The sequence below is a fragment of the Pteropus vampyrus genome, unplaced genomic scaffold, assembly GCF_000151845.1.
Source record: "Pteropus vampyrus isolate Shadow unplaced genomic scaffold, Pvam_2.0 Scaffold156, whole genome shotgun sequence".
Classification (NCBI taxonomy): Eukaryota; Metazoa; Chordata; class Mammalia; order Chiroptera; family Pteropodidae; genus Pteropus; species Pteropus vampyrus.
In genome coordinates this window covers 533,132-560,238 of record NW_011888937.1, presented here as the reverse complement: position 1 = coordinate 560,238, position 27,107 = coordinate 533,132, and the positions used below count along the sequence as shown (strand labels likewise).

The 27,107-nt window shown below is 37.8% G+C and overlaps 2 protein-coding genes across 5 annotated transcripts in view; one reads left to right on the top strand and one right to left on the bottom strand.

Annotated features, from left to right (window-relative positions):
• POLR1A (RNA polymerase I subunit A) overlaps window positions 1-9,639 on the bottom strand; it is a 92,824-nt gene extending 83,185 nt beyond the window's left edge. The window contains exons 1-2 of the mRNA XM_023536419.1: window positions 9,438-9,639; window positions 975-1,179 (exon numbers count right to left, since the gene is read on the bottom strand). Of these exons, the coding sequence (XP_023392187.1) occupies window positions 975-1,179; window positions 9,438-9,514 (282 nt within the window). The 5' untranslated portion in view covers window positions 9,515-9,639. The remainder of the gene's footprint in view (window positions 1-974; window positions 1,180-9,437) is intronic.
• Window positions 9,640-9,887: 248 nt separating this feature from the next.
• PTCD3 (pentatricopeptide repeat domain 3) overlaps window positions 9,888-27,107 on the top strand; it is a 33,839-nt gene continuing 16,619 nt past the window's right edge. Inside the window, exons 1-8 of one of the 4 annotated variants that reach the window (XM_023536406.1) lie at window positions 9,888-10,045; window positions 12,340-12,392; window positions 15,190-15,226; window positions 18,931-18,976; window positions 23,165-23,233; window positions 23,706-23,810; window positions 25,003-25,126; window positions 26,687-26,802. In XM_023536406.1, the coding sequence (XP_023392174.1) occupies window positions 9,903-10,045; window positions 12,340-12,392; window positions 15,190-15,226; window positions 18,931-18,976; window positions 23,165-23,233; window positions 23,706-23,810; window positions 25,003-25,126; window positions 26,687-26,802 (693 nt within the window). In that variant the 5' untranslated portion in view covers window positions 9,888-9,902. Of the gene's footprint in view, window positions 10,046-12,321; window positions 12,393-12,501; window positions 12,539-15,189; window positions 15,227-18,930; window positions 18,977-23,164; window positions 23,234-23,705; window positions 23,811-25,002; window positions 25,127-26,686; window positions 26,803-27,107 lie in introns of all 4 variants that reach the window. The other 3 variants (XM_011369807.2, XM_023536404.1, XM_023536405.1) reach the window with 3 other exon arrangements.

The following is a 27,107-nucleotide window of genomic DNA, read 5'->3' as shown; positions in this document are numbered from 1 at the left end:
TATTAGAAAGAGATGTAGTAGCCAGGGTGATTTTCAATATACTTACCATTTTTGTTTTTATGTAGTCAGTTTACTCCCTTAAGAATTCCACTATAGGAGGGGGGGAAGGGGAGGGGGAAAAATAAATAAAATGTTAAAAAAAAAAATTCTACTATAGAAAGGCCTTCGTGACCTTAAGAATTAGATAAATATTCCACTACGGAGAAATCATTTTCTCTATGATTTTATTTTAATCCATTAAAATTTGAAATTTACTTTAGGTCTAAGGTGAGGAGCTACCTTTATTTAACTAAGTACTGAATACTAAATTTAATATTTAAATAACTTTAAATTTAGGATGTAAATATTAAATTTGAATTTAAATATCTACTATTTAACTAAGATAATTCTCTTTCCTTAATATGATTAACAGCCAAAAATTATGTCCAGGTACACTATCACTCACCTGTATAGCTTAAAACAGACCCTGGGGCTAGGGTAACTAATGTGTACTGTTGATAATGCACAAGTAGGACTCCAGACAGGAGCTTCATTCATAGCTCACTCTTGGCCCTTTGGGACTTTGTTCCTCTGGACACCTAGCAGGAGCCTACTAAGTCACCTAAAGAGCTCCAGAAAGCCTGGAGAACTCTAAAGGTTACTCTGTTGCCAGGGGCTCCACCTAGACTTCCGAAGAGTGTGAAGCCCCTGAAACGAAGGTGCAGGGAATAGATCTGAAAGCTTTCTTCCCCTCATGGGAATAGAATCAAGCTGTGGCTCCTCTCAACTGCCATCAAACTGAAATTCATTTATTTAGGGCTAGAGGCCAAGTTCAATGTGCTGGATTTGACTCCTCAAGATTTAAAATCTCATGGTAAAGAGCACTTGAACTCAGTGTCTGCAGCTAACCTTCTCAGCCCCATCTTATGCGGAAAGGGGCAGACTCAAAGACCCCCCTCCAGCCCAAGACCCAGGAGGCCCCAAGAAGAACGTACATCGAAGAGGAGAGGGTTGTACACTGTGAGGGGGAGCTCAATATGGCCCAGGTGGCCAGCGCAGTTGCTGAAGTCCTGCACGCAGGTAGAGCACACCTCTCTGGAATCTGCAGGGCCCAGAGCTAAATCATACAAGCCGTTCACCGACGGGTTCCCCAGGCTGTCCAGGTACCGAGGGTTCGTAATAGATTTAACACTCAATTTCCTAAGGAGATAAAAATAAATAAGTAAGTAAGTAAGTAAGTAAGTAAGTAAGTAAGTAAGTAAATAAATAAATAAATAAATAAAATAAGGGAAAATGAAAGTTACCGATCTTCTCAAATGCTTCCTCTTCGGTGCTTAAAAGAGTGCAGTCAAGTAGAGATAGAGAAGTGGCATGAGAACTACACGAATTGACTAAATATTACACTGGGTTGTATTCAGAGCCTGATATGTTCTGCTAGACTTGGGAACCTGGCTGATCAGCCATACAGCTGGCCCATGGGGACCTACCGGAAGATTCCTGCTGAGATTCCTAATAACTATTTCCCACACCTTTAAGGCTGCAGATGCATACCCGGAAAGGAAAACAGACTTAAACCTATTCCTCAAGCACTCGGAGTCTCATTCTGACTCTGAGAGGAGACCACACTCTGTCTACCAAACATTATTCCTTTTCTAACAAACTTTTCTTTGCCTCTCACTCCGGCTTGCCCTTGAATTCTTTCCTGCACAGAGCCAAGGACCCTCCCTCTCTCAGTACAGGACTTAAGCCCCGACTAGGGAGGGATTCGCCCTATCCTGCATCAGAGTGATGCTTTAATAATGTGTTTCCTCAGACACGCTGACAGCTCCGGAGAGCAGAATCTGTGTCTGCCTTGATCACCAGTGCAGCTCAGCACTTAGCAAGGAGCCTGCACATGATAGTTGCTCAAAAAAAACATGTGCTGAATGATTAAGAGTGGTGAAATTGTTTTTTTGGTTTTTTTTTTTTACTTTTATTAGCATTTATTTGATGCTGAATTTACTCCCAGGTCATAAGTTTTTGTTTCTCTAGGTTCTTCTGGGATGTCTTTTTCTTCTGTGTAATCTTCTCTTCTGGTTTAGGAACAATCTGCTCTTTTTCAGTGACGATCATCTTGGTGCGGCAAGGGGAGCTCACGTAGGCATTAATCTGCCCCTGAGCTCCATACCTTCTGCTCCGCATCTTGGGGAGCTCTGTTCATATGGATGTGCTTAATGACCAGACAATCTGCACCTAAACCCTTAAGTTCAGCATTACTCTGCATTTTTAAGCATGTGCAGCAAAAGTTCAGCACTCTTTTTGGGCCACCAACCCTGTGTCCGGCCCCACTGTTTGGCCTGGGCACACCATGCGACTCTACCATTGTAACAACGGAATGGCACACATCGCTTTTGTAAAGTGACATCCCTCAGGTACTTGGTGGCTTTTCAGATACGTATACTCATGATGGCCTGAGCAGTTTCAAAAGTATTCTTAAAGTGAACATGAAAATTTGAACCTCTCTCTTAATTTGCATGATTTTGTGGGGTTTTCTGGGTCAAGTGACTAGCAAGCCATTTTCAGAGGTCATTTCAGGCCACTTACAGGACAAGCAACAGTGGTAAAAACTTTAAAAAACAGATTTAGTGCAAATTTTGTACTAATAGTACATAGACTACTTTAAAAGGAGTTAAGTAACTACTATACACCAAGTGCTTTACAAGCAGCATCTGGTCTTGACTTTAATGGGCATCACTACATGCATTTTTCAAGAGAGGAAACAAGCTCAGAGCAGTTAGGTGATTTAACCCAGGTGGCAGCCAGAATGGGAGAATGGGGCAGGGGAAAGTGGGGGGTTGGGGCGTGATCAAGGAAGATGTGGACCAGACTAACTCTAAAGCCCACACAGTTCGACAAAGAGGAAGTGATCCAATAATCCCTGCATGAAGGAATAGTAAACTGAGGAACATTAAACAAACATGCGAACCTTTGAGAAATATAACCTGAAGATTTATAACCTAAATATAACTTAAATATTTATTAAAGATTTCATCATAGTACTTTGTTTTGTTTAAAGGGGGCTCCTACAGAATATCTAACTACTTTTACCAAAATTACATTCATGCTGTTTGCTTTTAACCTTTTTTTTTCTGATTTACAAAATAAAGATATGGACAAAGAAATGTTCCAAATCTCACAACCTAGAGAAAATTCACAGACTATTTCTCTATGGGTACATTTTTTTAAAAAATTAACTGGGCTCATTTGGTAGTTCTAGCACTGCATTTGTCCATTTCATTTCGCATACAGGACAAGCAAGAGTGGTAAAAGGAGTTAAGTATTTTAACTCCTTTTAAAATAGTCTTTCTATGTACTATTAGTACACAATGGGTTTTTACATCACTAAAAATTCTTTGGAAACACAATTCTTAAGAGCTGCAAAATCTTTCATTACATGGCAATTAATATAACTCATTTAACCAAACTATCATAAGTAAGCTTATGATACCTATGTAAAGATTTTTTCACAGAATAATTCAAACTTCTATTTCCAAAAACATAATTATTTCCTCAATGAAACAGAATCCATAAATCAAAGGGTGTAAACAGTTTTGAAGCTCTTGATATATCCTGACACCTTGCATTCCAGAAAAGGCAGGCTAACAGTAGATTGCCTTCGCCAGCTCTGAGTTTCAGTACTTAAAAATCTTTCCAAATTTAAGGGAGGAAAAATGCTAATCCATTGTCATATTAATTAACCTTTTATTACAGTATTTCTTTTTTTAAAAAGCTGTTTTGGTCCTTTACTTATTTTTTCAATTAAAATCTTAATTTTTTCATTATTGTTCAGCATGAGCTCCTTCCACATGAGGACATTAATCTTTCACTATAGTGGTGGTGAATATTTTTCCTAGTTTATAATTTGCCTTTTGTCATTTTTCATATGTGAAAGTTTATAAATTCTTTAACAGCTTTGTTGAGATACACCATACAATGCATCCATTTGAGTGTACACTCAGTGTTTTTTAGTATATCCAGAGTGCAACCATCACCACAACCTAAGTTTAGAACATTTTCATACCCAGGAAAAGAAATCTTGTATCTATTAGCAGTTACTCTCTATCCTCTCTACCACCCTCACCAGTCCTAGGCAATAACTAATCTACTTTTTGTCTCTCAAGATTTGCCTGTTCTGGACATTTCACATAAATGGAATCATACAATATATGGTCTCTTATAACTGGCTTCTTTTACTTTTTTAAGGCTCATCCATGCTGTAGTACGATTCTAAATTTCCTTTTTATTGCCAAGTAATAGTCTGCTACTATTATATGGGCATACCATATTTTATTTATCCATTCATCAGTTGATGCACATTTAGGTTAGTTCTATACTTTGGCTATTATGAATAATGCTAATAGGAACACTGTACAAGTTGTGTGTGGATGTATTTGTTTCATTTCCCTTGGATACAAACAGGAGTAGAAGTGCTGGGTCACATGGTCATAATGCAGGGAGGCGGCAAGAAAACTAGTGTTAAATCAAGCTATTCAGACTGCAATATGCTGATCAGCCCTACAGCCAGATCTCTAGGAAACCTGCAGAACAAAGGTAGATTTCTGCTGGATTTGCTAACAAAGCATTTCCCTACACCGTGAAGAGGAAACAGAGTCTTTAAGTTGTGCCCTGCACAAACTAAAATCATTCATTTCCTATGTCTAAAACCATGGGGAACCTATGGATCAAAGGATGAGAACTGTCAACAGGCCTTTCACACTACACACTCTTACCCTTACATACTATGTCTATACCGTCAAAGGAAAATGGGTAAACAAAGTCTTTAAACTATAATTCACAGAAACTAAGAATGATATATAAACTCAATTCCCCAAATACTAGGGGTCCCTCTCAGTGTCTTTTTCTCTCAGTTCTTCTTAGTGTCTTTTCCTCAGTGTCTTCACTCTGTCTCTCTCACTGTCTCTGTCTTTCTGAGTCTCTCTCAGATCCTCTCACTCTCTGTCTCTGAGTGGAGACCACGCTCTGTCTATGGAACTTTACCCCTTCTCTAAGAAACTTTCCTTTTCACTCTACTTTTGGCACACGTTTGAATTATTTCTTGCGCTCAAAGAACCCTCTCCCTTGGTGCAGGCCCACTCGGGGGAATTTGCCCTGTCCTGCATCAGTCACTTTATGCTTAACTTTTTGAGGAACTGCCAAACAATTCTCCAAAGCAGGTGCACCACTAGCAATGTATGAGGGCTCTAATTTCTCCACATTCTCACCGTGACTTTTGCTTCTAACCATCCTTGTGGGTGTGATGTAGATGTCGTACCTCACTTTGGTTTTGATTTGCATTTCCTGATGACTAATGATGTTGAGCATCTCTTCTAGTGCCTATTGACTCATTTGTGTGTATCTTCTTTGGAAAAATGTCTCTTCAAATCTTTACCCATTTTTTAATTGGGTTATTTGCCTTTTTATCATTGAGTTGTAAGAAAGCTTTATATATTCTGTATACAAGTCCTTTCTCAGATATGTATTTGTAAAAATTTTCTCTCATTTTTGTCTTTTCACTCTCTTGATGGTATTGCTTGCATAATTAAAAAAATTTTAATGGGACATTCACAGATCTTTTCCATGGTGCTTTCTTTCATTACCTTTAGGCTAAGTCCTCCTTCAGAGGTAGATATTCACCTACATTTCCTTATTTGTTTTACACTGAGCTCCACGACTTAACTGGAACTATAAATAAAGAAAACATTTACTGCATAAGGCAAACACAAAGTCATTCACCACTAGATCCTCTTTCTATCATGCTCTTTCAGTTGGTATTACACTTCCCTTGACTGGAATCTACAATGATGGAAAAAGAGCGGGCAGGTGGGACCAGCACAGATCTCTTCTAACTGGAAGAAGAATTATGTCCTGAAGCAACACAAAAGCTCTCATCCAAAACTATATATTTTTGTCCTCAGCCTCGGCCTTTCTCTGTGGTGAAGTAGACCTTGGTTCTCAGCAGATAACCAGGGTGTAGACAGTCTCCCATATATACATGCCCAAATTAACAACTTCCTTGACATAAGAAAGGCTGTTGTTATTCTTGCTGCCCTCCCTACTGCAATACAGCACTCTTCACAATTGGGGGTCTGGTAAGGAAGGAGCAGCTCTCTTAGAAAAAACACGTTTGGGGGATAAAAAAAAATGTGAGCTCTGTAACTGCTCCCAACTAAGAAAGAGAACAGGAAAATGAGTTTTCCAGAATATTGGGAAGCTAGCAATAGACTCACTGTTCAAGAATTCCTGGCACTGATCCCACTCTCCTGCTCTCTCTTTCATGAAGCTGGAAGACAACGTTAAGTTCTTCCTGAATGGTGACTTACAAACTGAGTGTAAAATGACAGATCAGAGAAACAGATCCAGAAGACCCTGCTTTGCATGACCAGTGTCACTCTGAGGGCCAATGGAGACTACATAGAGACCTGCTAATGTGGCTCTTGTCTACACAGTCACTTTGTTGTAAGCTAGCTAATCACATGAGTACTTTAACTCTACGCAGTGAGTGTGGTCTCTTACCACAAACCTGGAGCCCACTTGCCCTCTTGAGCTGCATAACCTTGGACAAACTTTTTCACCTAAGAGTTGGTCAATGCAGCGGCTCCATTATGATGGCTAGAAGATAACGAGCATAAAATATAGTTCGTGGAACAAAGTTCCTCTCTCTTGCTGGGGAAGAGGAGAAAGTTCCTCTAACCATGGCAGGAATGGGATGGAGAGGAGGTGCAACCAGTAAGGATTCTGCTGAAGAGAACAGAACTTGAGACTAACAGACTTGGGCTTCAGGATGATCTTTGCTGCTTCCTAGGGAATCACTTTATTCTCTGGACCTGAATTTCCTCTCTGTAACTGGAGATACTATCACAAATGGTTGTAGTAGGACTGAAAGTGCCAAGTGCTAAACAGATAGCTCCCCTGTCCACCCATGCATGAACTCAACAAGTATTTATTGAGTGCATACTATGTGCTACACACACTTTTGCTGGGAAAACAGACAAGAATCCCTATACTCATGAGCCTTACATTCTATTGGAGGAAGGCAGGCAGACAAAAACCGAAATAGGTAAGTCTGTTAGATGGCAGAAAGTGGAGAAAAGTAAAGCAGTAAAGAGAAAGGATGATAGGGTGGGCCAGTGGTGAGGGAAGCCCATAGTAAGAAGGATATACTACACTTGAGCAAAGGCCTGAAAAAGATGATGGAGCAAGTTATGCAGTCACCCGGGCAGAGGGGCTTTACAATAGGAAAAAGGAGGGAGTGCAAAGATCCTGAGGTGGGTATGTGTCTGTGGTGCTCTGGGAACAGCAAGGAGGCCAGGGTGGCTGGAACAGAGGTGAGTTCAGAGAAGTACCAGGGGCCATAATGGCCCTTTCAGGCCATTTTAAGGACTTTGCTTTTACTTTGAGTGAAATGGGAAGCTATTAGAACTTAGCACAATAAAACGTAGCATAATTATTGAAATTTATCAACCCTAGACAGACATAGGTCTACAATGAGTAATTGGTATAAATTTGCTCATGCAGTTTCCTATTTGAAAACTCCACAATTATCATTTGTTTTTAAATTCAAGCAACCCCAAACACGTGCTTTTGGATGAAATAGTTATCTATGACTGGCAATGATATAATGGGAATTTCTAGGCGAGCATACTATTCCCAGTGTTACCAGAGTTGAGGCTCAGGAGTTTATTCACGCATTCACTCAACCAGCATTGAGGATAAAAGAAAGAAATGAGACATATAGGAAGCTCAAAGGCTAGTAGAGGAAAACAGAAATATAAACAAGCACAAAAAGTGACTGAATCACGATGGTAAAAAACTGTTCTAGGTGTGGAAAGACCTCAAAAAATGGAGGAGATTGAGCTGAGCCTCAAGAGTGGCAGAGATGCCCTCCAGGTGTCCGCTGAGTGTGAGTGGACAGAGACAGAGAGAAGTAGAAGAGGATACTGCAGGCAGAGAATATAGTCTGAAGAAAGGTCCAGATGCTGGATCCTGATGGCAGGTTCTGGAATGTGCAAGTGGTTTAGTAGGGATAGAGAAAGGATACTGTTATAACTAAAATCTGCATTGGCCTGATTGTGGGAAAACTTGTAGGCTAAGTTAAGAAGGTTTCCTTTACTTGAGGAAAATGCAGAGCCTCTGGAGAATTTTAAGGGTGACAGTAGCATGATCACATTTACACTTTGGAAGAATAACTGTAACAGCAATGTGGAGGATGAACTGGACAGGTGTAAGATGGAAAAAAAAAGACAATTCAAACAAGAGATAGGGCTGTAAACTAAGGTAGTAGCAGCAGTGCTGAAAAGGATGGTACAGAACAAATAGGTATGTAGGTGACACACGGTAAGAGCTCAACAAATAATTAGATGTCAGGAGAGACAGGTCTAGAATTATTTCCCAGTCACAAAACAGTGACCATTTTGCACTAGACTAGGTACCCTCCTGCAGTAGACTAGGTACCATTTTGTAGGGGCAAATTCCTCCTCCGAGGCTGTGCATGTCGTTTTTTTTGTATGTGTTTTTGGTGTCTGTGTGTGCTTTTTGCGGAGATGTGTCGAGAACAGTTTTGTATAAGAGTCTGAAAATCAGGAAAAGAAATTTGGGCTAGAAATTGGAGAATAGTAAATTGGAGAATATCAATCATGAAAGTGGTGAAATTGTTTAAGGATGACATTTAAGACAAGAAAGAACAGAACCTTGAGGAACACCAAGATTTAAAGAAAAGAGGGATCAGTTAAGGAGCAGAAACACATTCGAATATATTCCATGAATGCAAGAAAACCTTGTTCATCAATGTGTCTCTAACTCCTAGCATACAACCTGACAAAAACTGGATGATCAATAAATATTTGTGGGTTGATAAACAGATCGACTAAGAGAAATGAATAAGTACTTGTCGCAGAAACAGAAGAACCTTAAGACAATAAGGTCCTAGAAGAGGAAAGTTTCAAGGGTGTAGCCAAGACTGTCAAATGCAACAGTGATCAAATGAAGACTTAAGGGAGACCCCTTGATTTAGTAACTAGGCAGAGAAATACAGGGAGCCCGAGCAAAGAGAAGTTGTCGCCTGAGTCTTGAAGGAAAATCATTTTATAGACAAGAAACTAATTATGTGCTTGATTAACTGCGTTAGTCAAGAGGCATTACAGTAACTTTACAAACGCTGGTTAATTAACTAGAAGAATGGCGGATGATAACACTGCAAAACGAAACCCCCTGCACGCCAGCGAAAACTCTTTCGCCGTCCTACCGGGTTCTAAGTAATGCACGCCAGCCCGACGTTCCCGGAACTACGTGTCCCAGAAGGCCATGCGTCCAACAACCATGGACTCAAAGGATAAACTGAGCGCAAGACCTTTTGGGAATAGTAGTTTACGGCGCCGACCTCAGGAGACAAGCTCTCAGCACGCTTCCCACCAACTCCTTACTTGAGCTCCTCAGCCGAATACATCCCGAAGGAAATGCCCTGAAGCCGCCGCCAGGGCATGTTCTTTGAGCCCAACATCCTCCTGGTCAATTTTGAGTCTGACGCCCAGAGAGAAGTTGCAAGTACCACCAGTAAATCCTTAACACAGCCGCAAGTCCGCAGCCACCATGTGACTTTAACTGCGCTTGCGCGCGACAAACGCTCACAGGAGGAGGTTGACGTGGATGAGATCACTTCCGCTTTGGGGAGCGATCACTAGCCCTCGTTTTGAAAACCGAAGATATATGACATTAATCGTTTTGGAAATTTTCTTAGAAGCGAGTGAGGCGTATTGAGCACTTAAATTCCATACCAAAGTCTTTCAAACCATGAGCTCGTAACCTATTTTATGATTGTTTTCAACTTATTCCATCTCAGCCAATAGCCGACCTATCCCCGCCCACCTTCCACCCTCCACTGGGTGATCATGAAGGTTTTCCCAAAATGCAATGGGAAAAAGCCAAAGATGGCGGTGGCATCGTCAGGTCGCTGGCTGAGTGTCCGCTGCAGGCTTTGCCCGCCGCTGACGGGCCGGTGGGCAGGTCCATGGGGACGAGCGCATAGGTGCAGGTAAGAGAGGCCTGGGGAAGCTACGGGGAAGACCCAGATGTAAACCTAGCCCCGTGTACCCCCTTTTCATTGACAGCTGCGGAACTAAGATGATGCCGTAGAATGCGCATGCGCTCTCGCAGCCGCGTGCTCCAGCAACCCGGCGTGCGGATCCAGCGTCCTTGAAAAAGGGAAGAAAACGCGTTTATTAGGGATATATTTATTGGTTGCCTGGCCTCCCCATGAGTTAGAACTATTGGCAAGGCTAGGAGCCTGCCCTCGTGGAGCAAGCATTCTCGTTAGTGTGGCTACTAGTATTCCATCCCCAGTTGTTTTTTTTTTTTTAACTCTTGGTTCTCACTCATTTTCACTCAACGGGAGGAAAGGGGAAAACTGTTAAGATTTTCCCAAACTAAAGGTAGCTTATGAGCGCCATGTGTGCTGGATGTTGTGGGGTATTTGGCCAAAGAAATTGTCCATGTGTTTATAGAAACAGAACAGTCTAAAAGATCTGAACAAGCCCCTTGGATTGCTCTTATTGTTAAAGCTGGAAACATAGATCGTCGTCCCCCCCCCCCCACTTAGTACATATAGTGGCGTTGTGAAAATATAAGGCAGTAATTTGTAATGAAAAGTTGGGAAAGACCTAATCTTAGATTCAATGTTTGCCATTTCCATAGTGGAATGATAGGTAAGTTTTCTCATTTGTAGACCGGAACTAGTAAGAGCCATCCGAAAAATTGTGAGGAATAAGTGAGATGCGTAACTCACAGTATACATTTTATATGTAATACCCTCCCTCAGCTCTCAAGAAAGAAAACGTTCCACCTGGTACTGCAGAAGCCGCAATGCTGCTGTTCACAGTCGTTTTCTTGATAGTGCCCAGTGTCGACATTTTTCTACCCATTTCTTTCGTTAGACAACATCGTGTCTGTCTCAGCATTCACCCATGAGATGTTGAACAAAAAATTTTAACTCTCACGGCTGAAAGTCTTTTTAAAAGAAAGTTTATTAGGTTATTGCTAGCAAAAAAAAAAAAAATCGATCTTCGGCATGGAGTCAAAACCAGCAGCAGCATGGCTGGGTAGGAAATACATGTTGGTTTTCCCTTGGTTTTGCAAGCGTTTTTATACATCACTTAGTAGGGAGAAAGATGTAAGCTGTTCTGAAAGAATTTGTATTAGCCGTAGACAAAGAGGCTGAAATGGGGCCAGTTCTGGGAGAGACACAGCAGAGTCCACAGTAGAATCCATAAAGCTCGTGTATAAACAAGAAGCGGAGGCTCCTGGGTCAACGGCATCCAGCTGTTGTCTCTTTTTAGATAATTTTGGATATAGCCACTACTTGGGAGGTAATTTAATAATTCCAACTAAGGAGAGTGAGCAGTGACAGATTAACCCCTTTTTGTCTTTTCCTGCTATCTGGATTGCTGTAATTTAATTTCGGACATCTTAGAATTTTCTCCTTATCAAAGATAGCAGTGGTCTTGTGTGTCCTGATGTCATAAGAAACAGCATGATTTGAAAGATTTGAGTTCTTTCTGAAGTTGATCCCTAGCAGAAGGGTATTGCTTTAAAAAGATGCCTGAGACCAGATACCAGTAGAGAAAGTAGTTTCCTAATCACATCTTGACAATTTTTTGAATAGTACCATTTAAAAAAGGAATACACAAAGTAATAGTGCACAAGTAATAGTGCACATTACCTATGTGGTATGTTGACTGTATTTCTTAGTGTGATCAGAAAATTTTAAAAGTTAGTCGTGGATCAGTGATTCTGTATTTTAGATTTTAAAAACAGCAGTTCCAAGTTTAAATTAGGATGTACATATTTGGTACATTCCTGATTGTTGAACAAAGTGAATTGAAAGGCCGTGGTGACCTTAGTTTCATAATTTGTCATGATTGCTTTAAGTGGGAAAGTCTTATTAGGACATTATCCATATATGATCAGCTTATTAAATTGTCCCTCATAACCTTAGTTTTAGATTCCCAAAGTTAAAAGTTCCTATATTTAAAATCAACTGTTCAGTTGTTCAAGTGCTATTAATATTTTCCTTTTTTCCCCGATTTCATTTAATGAGATCATCTGATTAAATTTCTTTGAAATATGAAATATGTGTTCATATTTTATATCTGTTTTGTAATTGTTTTGAAGTTGCTATTGAGGCCATGTCTTCTCAGTGTACATAGACGTGAATTATTCGGTTAGTTGGATCCATGATAATTGGAAAATTTGGGCTCAGAATGCACTTACATGGAGATGAAGTAGGAACTTAATTAATGGTTTTAGCTTTAGAGCTTTTATTTTTTGCAGATTTTTTTGTGGAAGTGCAGCCCTCCCAAAGTTTGAAGGAGCTGATGTAAAAGGTATATAAAAATATATTGAAATAATTCAATTTTTATATTAACACATTGTACTTTTTTGTAATATTAGTATTGGGAAATTGATCTACTTTGTTTTAATTTTCACATTAAGGGACTGAAGAAGTGGTCATTCCAAAAAGGAAAACTTGGTGAGTATTTACTCAGTGTTCATTCATCAAGCGGTTGAGTACTTATTATGAACAAAACATTGTTAAATAACGATCCAGTAACATGAAAAACAATGAAGAGCCTTCTTAGGGAGGGAACAGCTGAGGGAGAAAAATCTTGGGAGTTTAAAAGAATATAAAAGAGGAATGTGGGGAGTAGTGAACAAATGGGGAATAAGATTTATTTAAAAGAGTTAAAAGGCCTTTTGAATTAAGTTTGGGTTAATTACATAATAGTGATTAATCATGAGCATCATCTTTAGAATAGTTTATTTTTCTTAAGGTAGATCTCATATGGTTGGGAGATCAGACAGAAGTATTATCTTTATGGTCTTTAATGAAGTAAAATAAAATAAATGATGTAGACTGCAAAATTTATCTTTTTTAACTCACTGGATAGATCTTTGAACATATTGCCTTATTCATTCAACATTTGTTGAATACAAATGTTGTAAGCTTTGGTAAGAACTAAACTTTTTTTTTACAAATGTTCTTTTGTACTAATATTATTGAATGCATTTAAAAGCCCCTCAAAAAGCCATATCTTTCCTGAGTATGACCTAAAGACCAAGGTTAATTTTTTTAAAAAGCTTTCTTAAATTACAAAAATATTAATGGTTATTGCCAAAAGGTGGATGAGATAAATTGAACATTCAAAAAGGATACAAAATTACTAGCAATCACACGCAGAGGCAAGTTATTTAACCTCTGCACCATAGTGAAATGTAGATGATAATAGTACCTACCTCAGAGGATTAAGCCTCCACATTGTTAGAGCTCAATAGATGATAACTATTATTTCAAAGTTCTGGGGCATGACATTTTAAAATGCAAGTTATATGTATATATTTAGTAAAATTGATTTGTTAGATGTACCGTTCTGTACTCCACTTCTGATTTTTAATTACTAAATACTATATTCAGGTTCATTTATGCCTTCTCTGGCCTGGGAATCAGAAACAAGATAAGAGTAGGAATAAACATATTCATGAATGAATCATTTTCTTGAATGCCATTCAAGTCCAGAGCACTTTTCCAGCCTCTATCCCAGGTACTTACTACAGAGAATACAAAAAAAGGAGCTTTTGGAAGGCATGTTCAGATGGCTTATAATCTAGTCAGGCCCCATGTATATTTTGTCCTTCATACCTTATTTTCACATTATATTCATATTACATGTGTACCTAAATTTTACGTGATTAAAGGCAACATAGGATATGATATAAACCAAGTGTAGTCTGGGTAGGAAATACATGTTGGTTTTCCCTTGGTTTTGCAAGCGTTTTTATACATCACTTAGTAGGGAGAAAGATGTAAGCTGTTCTGAAAGAATTTGTATTAGCCGTAGACAAAGAGGCTGAAATGGGGCCAGTTCTGGGAGAGACACAGCAGAGTCCACAGTAGAATCCATAAAGCTCGTGTATAAACAAGAAGCGGAGGCTCCTGGGTCAACGGCATCCAGCTGTTGTCTCTTTTTAGATAATTTTGGATATAGCCACTACTTGGGAGGTAATTTAATAATTCCAACTAAGGAGAGTGAGCAGTGACAGATTAACCCCTTTTTGTCTCTTCCTGCTATCTGGATTGCTGTAATTTAATTTCGGACATCTTAGAATTTTCTCCTTATCAAAGATAGCAGTGGTCTTGTGTGTCCTGATGTCATAAGAAACAGCATGATTTGAAAGATTTGAGTTCTTTCTGAAGTTGATCCCTAGCAGAAGGGTATTGCTTTAAAAAGATGCCTGAGACCAGATACCAGTAGAGAAAGTAATTTCCTAGTCACATCTTGACAATTTTTTGAATAGTACCATTTAAAAAGGGAATACACAAAGTAATAGTGCACAAGTAATAGTGCACATTACCTATGTGGTATGTTGACTGTATTTCTTAATGTGATCAGAAAATTTTAAGTTAGTCATGGATCAGTGATTCTGTATTTTAGATTTTAAAAACAGCAGTTCCAAGTTTAAATTAGGATGTACATATTTGGTACATTCCTGATTGTTGAACAAAGTGAATTGAAAGGCCGTGGTGACCTTAGTTTCATAATTTGTCATGATTGCTTTAAGTGGGAAAGTCTTATTAGGACATTATCCATATATGATCAGCTTATTAAATTGTCCCTCATAACCTTAGTTTTAGATTCCCAAAGTTAAAAGTTCCTATATTTAAAATCAACTGTTCAGTTGTTCAAGTGCTATTAATATTTTCCTTTTTTCCCCGATTTCATTTAATGAGATCATCTGATTAAATTTCTTTGAAATATGAAATATGTGTTCATATTTTATATCTGTTTTGTAATTGTTTTGAAGTTGCTATTGAGGCCATGTCTTCTCAGTGTACATAGACGTGAATTATTCGGTTAGTTGGATCCATGATAATTGGAAAATTTGGGCTCAGAATGCACTTACATGGAGATGAAGTAGGAACTTAATTAATGGTTTTAGCTTTAGAGCTTTTATTTTTTGCAGATTTTTTTGTGGAAGTGCAGCCCTCCCAAAGTTTGAAGGAGCTGATGTAAAAGGTATATAAAAATATATTGAAATAATTCAATTTTTATATTAACACATTGTACTTTTTTGTAATATTAGTATTGGGAAATTGATCTACTTTGTTTTAATTTTCACATTAAGGGACTGAAGAAGTGGTCATTCCAAAAAGGAAAACTTGGTGAGTATTTACTCAGTGTTCATTCATCAAGCGGTTGAGTACTTATTATGAACAAAACATTGTTAAATAACGATCCAGTAACATGAAAAACAATGAAGAGCCTTCTTAGGGAGGGAACAGCTGAGGGAGAAAAATCTTGGGAGTTTAAAAGAATATAAAAGAGGAATGTGGGGAGTAGTGAACAAATGGGGAATAAGATTTATTTAAAAGAGTTAAAAGGCCTTTTGAATTAAGTTTGGGTTAATTACATAATAGTGATTAATCATGAGCATCATCTTTAGAATAGTTTATTTTTCTTAAGGTAGATCTCATATGGTTGGGAGATCAGACAGAAGTATTATCTTTATGGTCTTTAATGAAGTAAAATAAAATAAATGATGTAGACTGCAAAATTTATCTTTTTTAACTCACTGGATAGATCTTTGAACATATTGCCTTATTCATTCAACATTTGTTGAATACAAATGTTGTAAGCTTTGGTAAGAACTAAACTTTTTTTTTACAAATGTTCTTTTGTACTAATATTATTGAATGCATTTAAAAGCCCCTCAAAAAGCCATATCTTTCCTGAGTATGACCTAAAGACCAAGGTTAATTTTTTTAAAAAGCTTTCTTAAATTACAAAAATATTAATGGTTATTGCCAAAAGGTGGATGAGATAAATTGAACATTCAAAAAGGATACAAAATTACTAGCAATCACACGCAGAGGCAAGTTATTTAACCTCTGCACCATAGTGAAATGTAGATGATAATAGTACCTACCTCAGAGGATTAAGCCTCCACATTGTTAGAGCTCAATAGATGATAACTATTATTTCAAAGTTCTGGGGCATGACATTTTAAAATGCAAATTATATGTATATATTTAGTAAAATTGATTTGTTAGATGTACCGTTCTGTACTCCACTTCTGATTTTCAATTACTAAATACTATATTCAGGTTCATTTGTGCCTTCTCTGGCCTGGGAATCAGAAACAAGATAAGAGTAGGAATAAACATATTCATGAATGAATCATTTTCTTGAATGCCATTCAAGTCCAGAGCACTTTTCCAGCCTCTGTCCCAGGTACTTACTACAGAGAATACAAAAAAAGGAGCTTTTGGAAGGCATGTTCAGATGGCTTATAATCTAGTCAGGCCCCATGTATATTTTGTCCTTCATACCTTATTTTCACATTATATTCATATTACATGTGTACCTAAATTTTACGTGATTAAAGGCAACATAGGATATGATATAAACCAAGTGTATTTCTATTGCAATAATCAAGGGGAATTATATTGAAAAATGTAGAAATTTACTTGTACCTTATAATGGGTAACATTATTTTTTTAGCATCAGGATCACCTGGGAATTTTGTTTAAAATGCATATTCCTGCAGGTAATTCTTCTGAACCCTAAAGTATGAGACCTAGAGAGAGAGAGAACAGTAAGGTAGAGTGGGACATGATTATGACATGTGGATGAGAGGAGGCCAAGCAGGCAGGCCTATGAAAGATGCTCTGTTAGAACAGAGGAAATAAAGTAGTTGATACAGAACATTGGTCAGCAAACTAAGGCCTGTTCTTTTTATAGCCCATGAGCCAAGAATGGTTTTTACATTTTAAAATTTTTTTTTAGTGAAAAAGTCAAAAGACTATTTTATGGTATGTGAAAATTACATAAAATTCAAATTTCGGTGTCAATTAAAATGTTTTGGAACACAATCTCACTCATTTGTTAACATCATCTGTGGCTACTTTGTTACTGCACTGGCAGAACTGAGTTGTTGCAACAGAGTCCCTATAGCCCATGAAGCTTAAAATATTTACTGTCTGTCACTTTGCAGAAAAAGTGGGTGACGAATGTTCTCTAATAGCCTCTGAATTCTAGGCTCAGGAATTTATGCTTTTAGAGTTGGCAGGAGCCATAAGGACCATAAGTTACCGTTATCTCATTTTAGAGATGAAGCATGATTTGAGGCTGTGATTTCCTAGATCACTCAGGTGCCAAAGAAAACTAACAAATTGTGGAGAGTCGTTGTGTGTTGTTGTATATGAATATGATGTGATAAAGGCAGTGTTCTGAAGAAGTTAATCTGAGTTGTATAGTTTTAGGATGAGCGGGGCCCACTTATGATCCATGTATAGGTAACCAGGCTCATCAAAGAAATGGATATTAAAATTTACTAGATTGGCAAGGAGAAGGTATGGAGAAATGGTTTCTCAAAAACATTTGCTGATAGGGCACTCAATTGGAACAATACTTTGGTAGGCAGCTTGGCAGAATTATAATTTAAAATATCTAACCTTACTGGTTAGATGTTCTGAAGGAACACTTGAATATGGATGAGAAAGTTCTTTAGAACCTGCAGATAATGAGTTGAGCTGGCCTGAGTGCCCATGGATAACTAAGTGGATAATAAAAATAGTTATCATACAATATAACATTTAAAGGAATTTAATTAGGTTTATATGTAGTAGCACGGATAATGCAGTCAAACTTATGTAAGCTCATAATGACAGTATGTGTTTTTTATGGTGATAGGTATATAAAAAAGTATAAGTATGTTTAAAAGTTCTAGAAATATAAACAGACTCACAGTGGAGAGGGTCATAAGATGACACTATACACTTTAGCATAACCTGTAATGTTCTAATTTATTTTTTAAGGATAATGTATTTCTCGAGATTGGTTTTTAAAATAACTTTAAAAAAAAGTAGTGAGTAATCTGAATGTCACAATTTTTTCACTGGCATAAATAAATTTAGTATGTTATGAAGATGTGCTCACTTGGTAAGACTTAAATGTGCAAATTAAGATTTAGTTAGAGAATGCTGAAAGATGGGAGAATGTCTTTGTCTCTTGCTGAAATTACATAAACGTGACTTAAAAATGGGTAGAAAACCCGATGGATGTTATACATCAGGGAATTACTCAGCCTTGATGTAATGTAAAATTTCCTGTACTTTTGTCTTTCAGAAGATTTCTGTTGTTTTATATGTTAAATTTTGTTTAGAAAAATACTTTTGGTTTGTTAAATTTTCATTTCCCTTTTTGAAATGAAACACATAAACTCTAACAGGAGTCAAATGTTTGAAACCAAATTATCTTTCATTTATTTCAACAAAACCCCCTTTTCCAATAGTTTAGTAAAGATCTGTACCCACAGGCTCAGTGGACAAGTATCCTGAAATTCTTATAAAGATTATAGAGTTGAGATGTTCGTTCTCAACCAGGAGGGTGCATGAGAATCATCTGGGAATTCAGTAGTAATGCATATGACAGTTCTCCATGGAACGTAGAGGTTTTGATTCAGTAGGTCCAGAGTACAGCATGTGGTTTATTCTCATATATAACTGAATTAAGAACCACCAATTTAGATAATAAAGACAAGAGCAGTCTGGAAAGCTTTAGTAAGAATGCATAGGAAATTAGACAGAAGAAAATAAGATTCATGATAGAAATGAGGGTGGAAATCCCTAGGCCTGGGTGATGGTATTAGGGTAGGCAAAGCATAGTAGCAACATGTATTAATTACCTTTAGGCAAAAGAACTAGACAATTTTCTCTTGTTATACTAGTGATCTTGAGATATAAGAACTGGCTTTACTTGAGACCTGAACTTCGTTATCGGTCAGTTCATTCTGAGTAGAATCACTCGTTCATTGTGTGAGTGTGAAAAGCCCTGATGAGGGTTAACTTGTGATTCTCATTCTTAGGGATAAAGTGGCCGTTCTGCAGGCACTCGCATCCACAGTAAATAGGGTAAGTAGGAATATTGGGTTTCTGTCTCTAACCCAGCTAATAATACATTTAATGTTCATACTTCATTATTCATGTTTAAACTGTTGTAGATGTAGAAAGTTTCTTAAAAATTAATCCATTCTCTTCATGTGACACATGAAGAATCTAAAGCTTTTAAATTTTCTGACTTAGGGCTTGTTAGGATGTTAAAGCCTTGACTTAGTTTCATGTCTTTTGTTTCCAAATTCAGTGTTTTTATGTTATACCAGTGATCTTTAAATGTAATCCTCTGAAGGACTTGTTGAAATACATGTGCCTGGGAGATGGTTTGGATGTGATGCGACAATGCAAGTGATCTGTAGACCAACTGAGCAGTAGAGTACCACCATGCTGAAAATAATGAAATGATTAAGAATGTGGGTCCTGGAGCCAAATGTTTTGTTTTATAGCCTAGCAACTAGCTTTGTGATCATTATCACAGTTATTTTATCTTGATGCTGTTGTTCCCTAATCTGTAAGATGAGGATTAATTATAGCACCAAACCTCAAGGTCTGATGGAAAGTAAATTAATGCATGTATAGAGGTAAACAGTGCCTAGCACAAAGGAATGCTCAGTAAATGCTAGCTGTTTTATTATTACCACAACTATCTTAATGATTTATTTGTTAATAATTGGTTGAATTGACAGTAGAGCTTGTAGGGTGATAGAGAAACTGAAAACTTGGTAAATGCCTCACAAATGGGACTTTATTATCGATTGTATTTTTCATTAGCTAGAAACTACCTTTAATTTCAACTGTGGGGAAATGTCTAAAATAATTAAGTCCTTTCTTTTGCAACATTATGTAGATACTGATCCTCCATGAGGCCATGATCACGGATTTCCAGAATTGTTCTTCTTCTGTAGATATTAAACCTAATGGGATGTTGGGCCAAATATGCACTGATACACCTTAGCAGTTTCCGAGGAAGCGTTTTAAATATCACATCTCTGCACTAGCAGGACATTGAGATTTTCAACAGCTTACTTATCCATAAATAGGAACCTGAAATGTAAATTAGGGAAATGGGCCTCTGAGATTACTCTTAGTTTTTTAATGAGCGTGGCTCAGAAGAAATTGTAGAATTGTATGTACAATTGTCTGAGCTTAAGGTCCTTAAAATCTAAGGAATAGTCATTTATTCATTCAGTACTACTTATCATATCCTTATGATGCTTACCAGGTACTGTGCTGATGGTTGTAGAAATAAGACAGTCCTTGCATGGTTCCTAGAGAGGAAAACTAAAGGAGCACTGAGCAGAGTGTACATAAGCCCGACTGCAAAAGGACTTCCAGAAGAGTGAAGTTAGATTGATGCTTGGGAGGTGAGCAGCAAGGCTGCAGTAATGGGAAAGAGCATTTCTGGCAGAGGCAGCAGCATGAGCATAGGCACAAAGGAATGGAATGAGGAGTTTGTATGATGGGAATCAAAGATTTGTGGGGTAGAGAATGAGAGATGAAGCAAAATCATGAATGCTATCCTAGTGATTTTTATCCAAGTCCATTGAAGAATTTTAAGCAGTGATGTGACGTTTCAGACAAATTTTAGAAAGGATGACAATGTGGAGAGATGGAAAACCTTTCCACTGGAATGTATGATAAAGATCTTAAATTAACATGTCTGAAACCAAATCCCTTTCCCTCCAAACCACCTCACGCGTTTCTTTGCCATTTTGTTAATGGCAGTTTCGTTCTTAGAGTTGCTCAAGCCAAAATCCTGGGAGACTTTTTTTTTCTTTTACAGTAGTAAAGAAAAGTTTTATTAGAAGGGAAAGTATGCTTCCAGAAGTGGAAGCGGGCGTGAGCAAGAGAAGCGTGGCTCAAAAGGCCAGGGGAGACATCTTTGACTCTTCTTTCTCTCATACTTCACATTAGTAAATTCTTTGTTTCTTCCTTGAAAATTTATGTATGTGGAGTTCCCAAGACCACTCCCAGGTTCAGTGATTTGCTAGGAGGACTCGGGATTTAGCATATAGTCCTACAGCCATGTTTTATTACAGTGAAAGGACAAATATATATAAAAATATATTTTGATCATCTTAATGGTCATCTAAGCCACCATCATCTCTTAATGTCCTGGATTAATTAAAACGTCTCTGTCCACTCTACTTCCTCAGCTAAGCAGCTGTAATGACCGCTAAAGTGGTAGATCACAACACTCTTTGTTCAGAACTCAAGTGGCTTCTCATTTCTCATAATTGGAATAAAAACCGAAGTCTGTCCGCAGGCTCCTGAGGCCCTGCAAGACCCCCCATACACACATTGCTCTGACTACATACCCTGTTGCATACCCTGCTCACTCTGCTCTAGCCATGCAGGCCTCCTGGCTAGTTCTCCGTTTGTTAGCAGGCATGCCCCTGCTTGAGGGCTTTGATGTTTGCTCTTCCTTCTGCCTGGACCGTTTTTCCCTGAGATATCCACATAGCTTGCGCCCTCATCTCTTGAAGTCATTGCTTAAATGTCACCTTTTCAGTGAGGCCTCCCCTAACCACGTTATTTAAAATCACATATTTTGGGGTTTTCTGTTTGTTAGTTTGTTTGTTTTTTGGATACTTATTCCCTTTCTATATTTCATTTTTCTGTATAATAGTTATCTCCTCTGAATATACTTTACATTTGTTTACTTTATGGAGACTTTTTTCCCTCACGAGATTGTAAGTTCTCCAAGGGAGTGAGATTTTGTTGTCTCCCTGGTAGCTAGAATAATGCCCGGCATGTATGAGGTGCTCAATAAATATTGAATGAGTGAATAAGGAGAAGGCACTGAACTAAGGCAGTGGCAGTTGGGATAAGGAACAGTGCAATAGGTAGGGGATATTAAGGAACTAGAGTTGGCTGGGCCTGATGACAGGTGGGTTGGATAGACGTAATGGGAAGGAATCATAGGATTGGACTGCAGAGTGGTCAGTACCATTCAGTGAGTTAGAGAAGAGAGGAGGTAGGGTAACTGTAAGGGAAGTTCAGTTTGGGGATAAATGTGGTTTGAGGCATCTGAGCTACAGGGCCAGAGTGGAGTTGTTTCTCGGAGACCACGAAGGACTTAGAAATCACTGGGGAAGGAAAATTTGTCAAAAACAGGAAGACTAACTCTAGTAAATTTAAAGGAAGTCCAGCATGTCGCCAAAACTAGAGGCCCTGAACAGGTATTTAATAAGAGTACTGGAGAGGACCAGAGCCAGAGCCAGGCAACAGTTGGATATGATGAGGGACTAGTTCAGGGCAGCTAACCTATAACTGCTACCTCTGGTTTGCTATTATGTGGCTTATATGCACATCTCATCTTGGTAGAGTGACATAACCAGATGAAATGTGCCTCAAACGAGTGTGAAGAAATACGGGTTTTGAAAGTGGCAACAGGGAGCTAGGACCCCCCAAAATACTGCCTTCAAACCCTGTGTGTGAGCAGCCCTCCATTGAGAGCTGCAGGGAATCTCTCTCCTCCCCTCGCTGAGAATTCAGGTAAGACAAGGCATCAAGGGGACAATCAGAAGAGATTCAGGATATAGGGTGAGTTTTTCCTCTGGAACAAAGGTTCTATAAGGCCCAGGAAAGGAGGCTCTGAGGGAGGGGAGAGGAATAGAAGAAGTAATTTTAGGGCAGCTCTGAGTGAACTCCTGGTGGTGCTGGTGAGTGGAAAGAAGTGTGGAGCCTTGGGCAGCTGGACACAGGAGAAGCTGCTACTGTTCCCACCTCCATAGAGGGCCTGGTAGTGTCCTCCATTTGGAGGAGGGACTTTTGGGTGATTACTGGCCGTTCTTTGAAGGAAACCCTTGTGTAGGAAGTCAGTGCCCAGACTAGTTAATTTAGAAGATCTTTACCTAGAATTTAAAACAACAGTAGGCTATATTGATAGTGGACTCAGATCTTAAGAAGCAGTCATGGGGGTTGCTTTAAATTGTTTGTACTTACGTTTGTAAAAAAAACATTGTTTGCTTTAAGTTGGGTGTAATTATAACCAAGTCTCACAGAGCCGAGAGAACATTATAGGTATTAGTGTCTCCTCCCTGCCCCCCACTGCGTACACACACACAAATATAAATGTACATACATATTTCTGCATGTGTGTTATGTACAAATTGAAACTTATTTTATAGACTTTTTGGACATCACCGAAACTCACAAGGTCCTCTTAATAAAAATCCTAAAGAGACTTCTGTGTCTTCACAGGATACCACAGCCGTCCCATATGCATTTCAAGATGATCCTTATCTCATACCAACATCCTCAGTGGAATCAGTGAGTACTTTCGAGTGACTCTTCTAGTATTATGTTTTGTTGGTTTGGGTACAAGAGTACATACGTAATTTAGTTGTAAAAACTTTGTAAAAGTTTACAGATGCTGATAAATTGGTAGACTTTTTGAATCCTTTGCTAGCAACTTTCATCAAAACCCCTCTCCATAACTAATCTCAATTAGCTATGGAGAGGGATTTTGGTTTTGGTTTTTAACACTGGAGCAATCTACTCAGTTTAATGCATTGTTTTTATATACCTGAAGATGTGTGTAAGGCATAACCTGGAATTATGTCACACTCAGTAGCAGAGGTGGATACGTATTATGTAATTTAACTTCTAATTGGGATTCTGTGTGTTGTGGCCTTCCTCTTTAGTGGGGAGAATAGTAATTCTTGCTGAGACTGTGACTGATCTCTTGAGTCTAAGTTACATGTAAATAACCAATTTATACCTAAATTTTTTCTTTATATAGCGTTCATTTTTGCTGGCAAAGAAGTCTGGAGAGAATGCAGCAAAGTTTATTATTAATTTACATCCCAAATATTTTCAGAAGAATATAGCTGAACCTGATATACCGGTAAGCAGAGGTAATTACGATTTTCAGATGACACTATATAAATGTGAATTAAACCAAGCTTTTGTGGCTTGAGTAACGATTTGAGTGCTCTCAATATTTGGGTGAAAAGTCTTAATGTGTACAGTTATATGTGCTCACAATCATAACCTTTTTTTTTTTTTTTTTAAACGCCTGTATTTATTTGCTCCTCATCTTTTCCCCATTTGGCTTCTGTGACACCAGACTTCTAGATCTTTACTTTTATGACTGTTCTTTTTCCGTTTCCTTCAGTAGCCTTTCTGTCACTCCTTATGCATTGATGTATGTCTTAGGTTTCCATGTTCAGTCTTTTTCTTTTTTTTCCTGTTTATACTCTTCTTGCTTCAACAATCCTGGTACTCCATTTGGCATTCTTGTACATCTGGCCTAGATTCCTCTACGTTGAACTCTAAATTGTATTTCCATCTACTGCTTTGTTCTGTAGTTATGAAGAGCGAGTATTTTGTGTGGTGCCTCCATGGCAGGCAGCACCTCTGAGATCTCTTATGTTGTTTACTGTTCACACTGTATCATAATTATGTCCTTATTGCGTTCTCCATTAGATTGTAAGGTCTTGAGGGCAGAGAGTGACTTTCATTTCTTTGTCCCCAATATCAGGAGTAAAATTGTGGGCATTCAGTAAGTATTAGAATAAATTAGTGAGTGAGATAAAGTCAGCATACCTTAGTGATAATTAAATGTTTAGAGTAAAAGAAGCATCAAAGATGAAAGGTTTCTGCCTTTGGAAACCAAGTGTGCTCTGACTCTTATTCAAGATTGGGAAGAAAGGATGATTTTAGCAGGGGAAAAAAATAATAAATTCATCTTGAAGTTGAGAAATTTAGTTGGAATTAGGATTCTTCAGAGCTAGATTAGATACTTATGTTTAGTTGCTTTTAAATTTTTCTCCCCAAGTTAGGAGATAGCTAAATAGTTTTGTTTTGGAGACTGGAGAGGTGTTTTTTTTGTTTTTTTTTGTTTTGTTTTGTTTTGTTTGACATTTTTTAAAGTGTGTTTCCTACAAAGACATGTAATATTATAAATAGTATTTGGTTCATGTAATATGAATTGGAACAGTGACATTCTGGTGTGTTGGTGATAAAAGTTTTGTCATGCTCTGTTATCTTTTGACTTTTACCTGTTTGTAGTAAATTTAGCCATCTTATTTTCCTAGTGTTTAATGCCTGAGTGCTTTGAACCTCAGATTGAAGATATAAGTGAAGCTGCCCTGAAGGAACGAATCAAGCTCAAAAAAGTTAAAGCTTCAGTGGACATGTTTGATCAGCTCTTGCAAGCAGGTGACTAAGTTCATTTAAAGTCATCCCCTGCCCCTGAACGTGGGCTTCAAAATGGGCCACAGTACACAATCCCAATAGTTGTGAGTATAAGTTACTAGTGTTATTGTACTTAACTCTGCTTGATGGCTATGTTTGTATTTTTAATAGTTTAATAAGTTATATTTCAAGTTCTGCTTTAATTTCACTTTAAAATTATAGATAGGATAGAGTTGCAACTTGGTAGTTTATTGTGCACTGTGTTGTATCACAGAGTAACATAGCCATTCTTTAGCTTCCATTTTTAACATTGGAGTGTACATAATATATTCATATTTCTTGTGCTCTTTAAGTTTGTTTGGAAGATATAAAACAAAGAAATGTTTAAAAATGAATAAGCACTAAATAATTGGATCAGAGGCTTGGACAGATACTGGTTTTAGTTCTGACACTGATTAGCTCCATGGCCTTGGAAAAGTCACTTGATTCCTCTGAGCTTCTGTCTCTCAAATCCTGTGGCTCTCTGAATTTAATCTGGATGAATGACCCTCCAGGAATATAGAGCCAGATAGCATGGCTTGTAATCACCATGAGAATGTAGCTATAGTAATGTCAAAAGCAGCAGTATTGTTTTAAGTTTATGGAATCTGGAGTACAGTGATTTAGTATAAAAATCAACCAAACGTAGAAGAGATAGAAACTGCACTGAATCACTCAATACAGCCTTGAACACAAGAAACATTTTAGAAAGCTATGTTTGATTTGAGAATTTGTATATATAGCCTGTTATAACATTCAGTGTACCAATGAATTACTGATGCAGATTATCGTTTAGGGAGGCTTCTCCATCTGCTTGTTGAATAGGACAAATATCTGCTAAGTCTGTATTAACAGAGTTCTTAGTGCTAAGATTTGTTTTCCTCTAGTTTTACATGCTGCATGGTAAAAACACATGAAGATATTCAGTAAACATTTCTAAAGACAGTGTATCATCCACATATATGATAATTATAGATTATATAATTGTGTATCCTATAATTACATATTGATGTTATTTATATATAATACATATTCCATGGTCATTTAATAACATAATTTCATATTGTGTAATATGAGTATTAATATTTAGTTAACATTAACTAATTATTAAGTGATTTTTCAGGGTCATAGTTCTGAGATAGTCAGATGTCCTATCCACTCTGCTGTACTCTTTTCAGACCTTTTAAATTTCCTGGGCATTTTTATTTTCAGTATATTTTCTTTAGAAAAATACAGTGACTTCATTTAAAACACTAAATTTATATCCATGTTTTTCTGTTTCCTTCTGTGCTTCTTAATTGTCAAGATTGGAGCATAATGTTTTGAGCAACGATTTTTTAAAGGCTATTATAAGTAGACATTTAAGCTGTTATTTCTGGGCAGGTGAGGGCCTGGATCCAAGTGAAATAGTTCTGCTTGCATTTGTAGAAATAGTGGATGATACTGAAAACTACGGCTTATAGAAGAATTGAAGCCTTTTTATCTAATGGGCTTTAAATCTTTGATGTTTCAAGGTTTTTGGCCCTTTTTTTCTTCTACCCATAGGAACCACTGTATCTCTGGAAACAACTAATAGTCTCTTGGATTTGTTGTGTTACTATGGTGACCAAGAACCCTCCACTGATTATCGTTTTCAACAAAAGGAAAAATCAGAAGATTTGGTAAGGGCTTTGGTGATAATTTTTTAAGTTTCTTTTGGTATCAACACTTCAAAGTCAGGCAGGTTATTGTGTCGTATGTTAGGGTGATATAGATTTGTTCTGAGGTGTGGGTGGTACGGTAGCTTTGATAAAAAGTGCAGAAGAAGAGAGATTTAAACAATTTAACCCTTCCCTTTTAAAAAAATATTTCGACTTTGCCTACCCCATGTAGGAAAAGCTTTGACAAGAAATGTTCAGGCAGGCCCATATGTTGGTGTTACTTATAATGACAGCATAATGAGTAACAGACAGGTAAAGACCCCCTG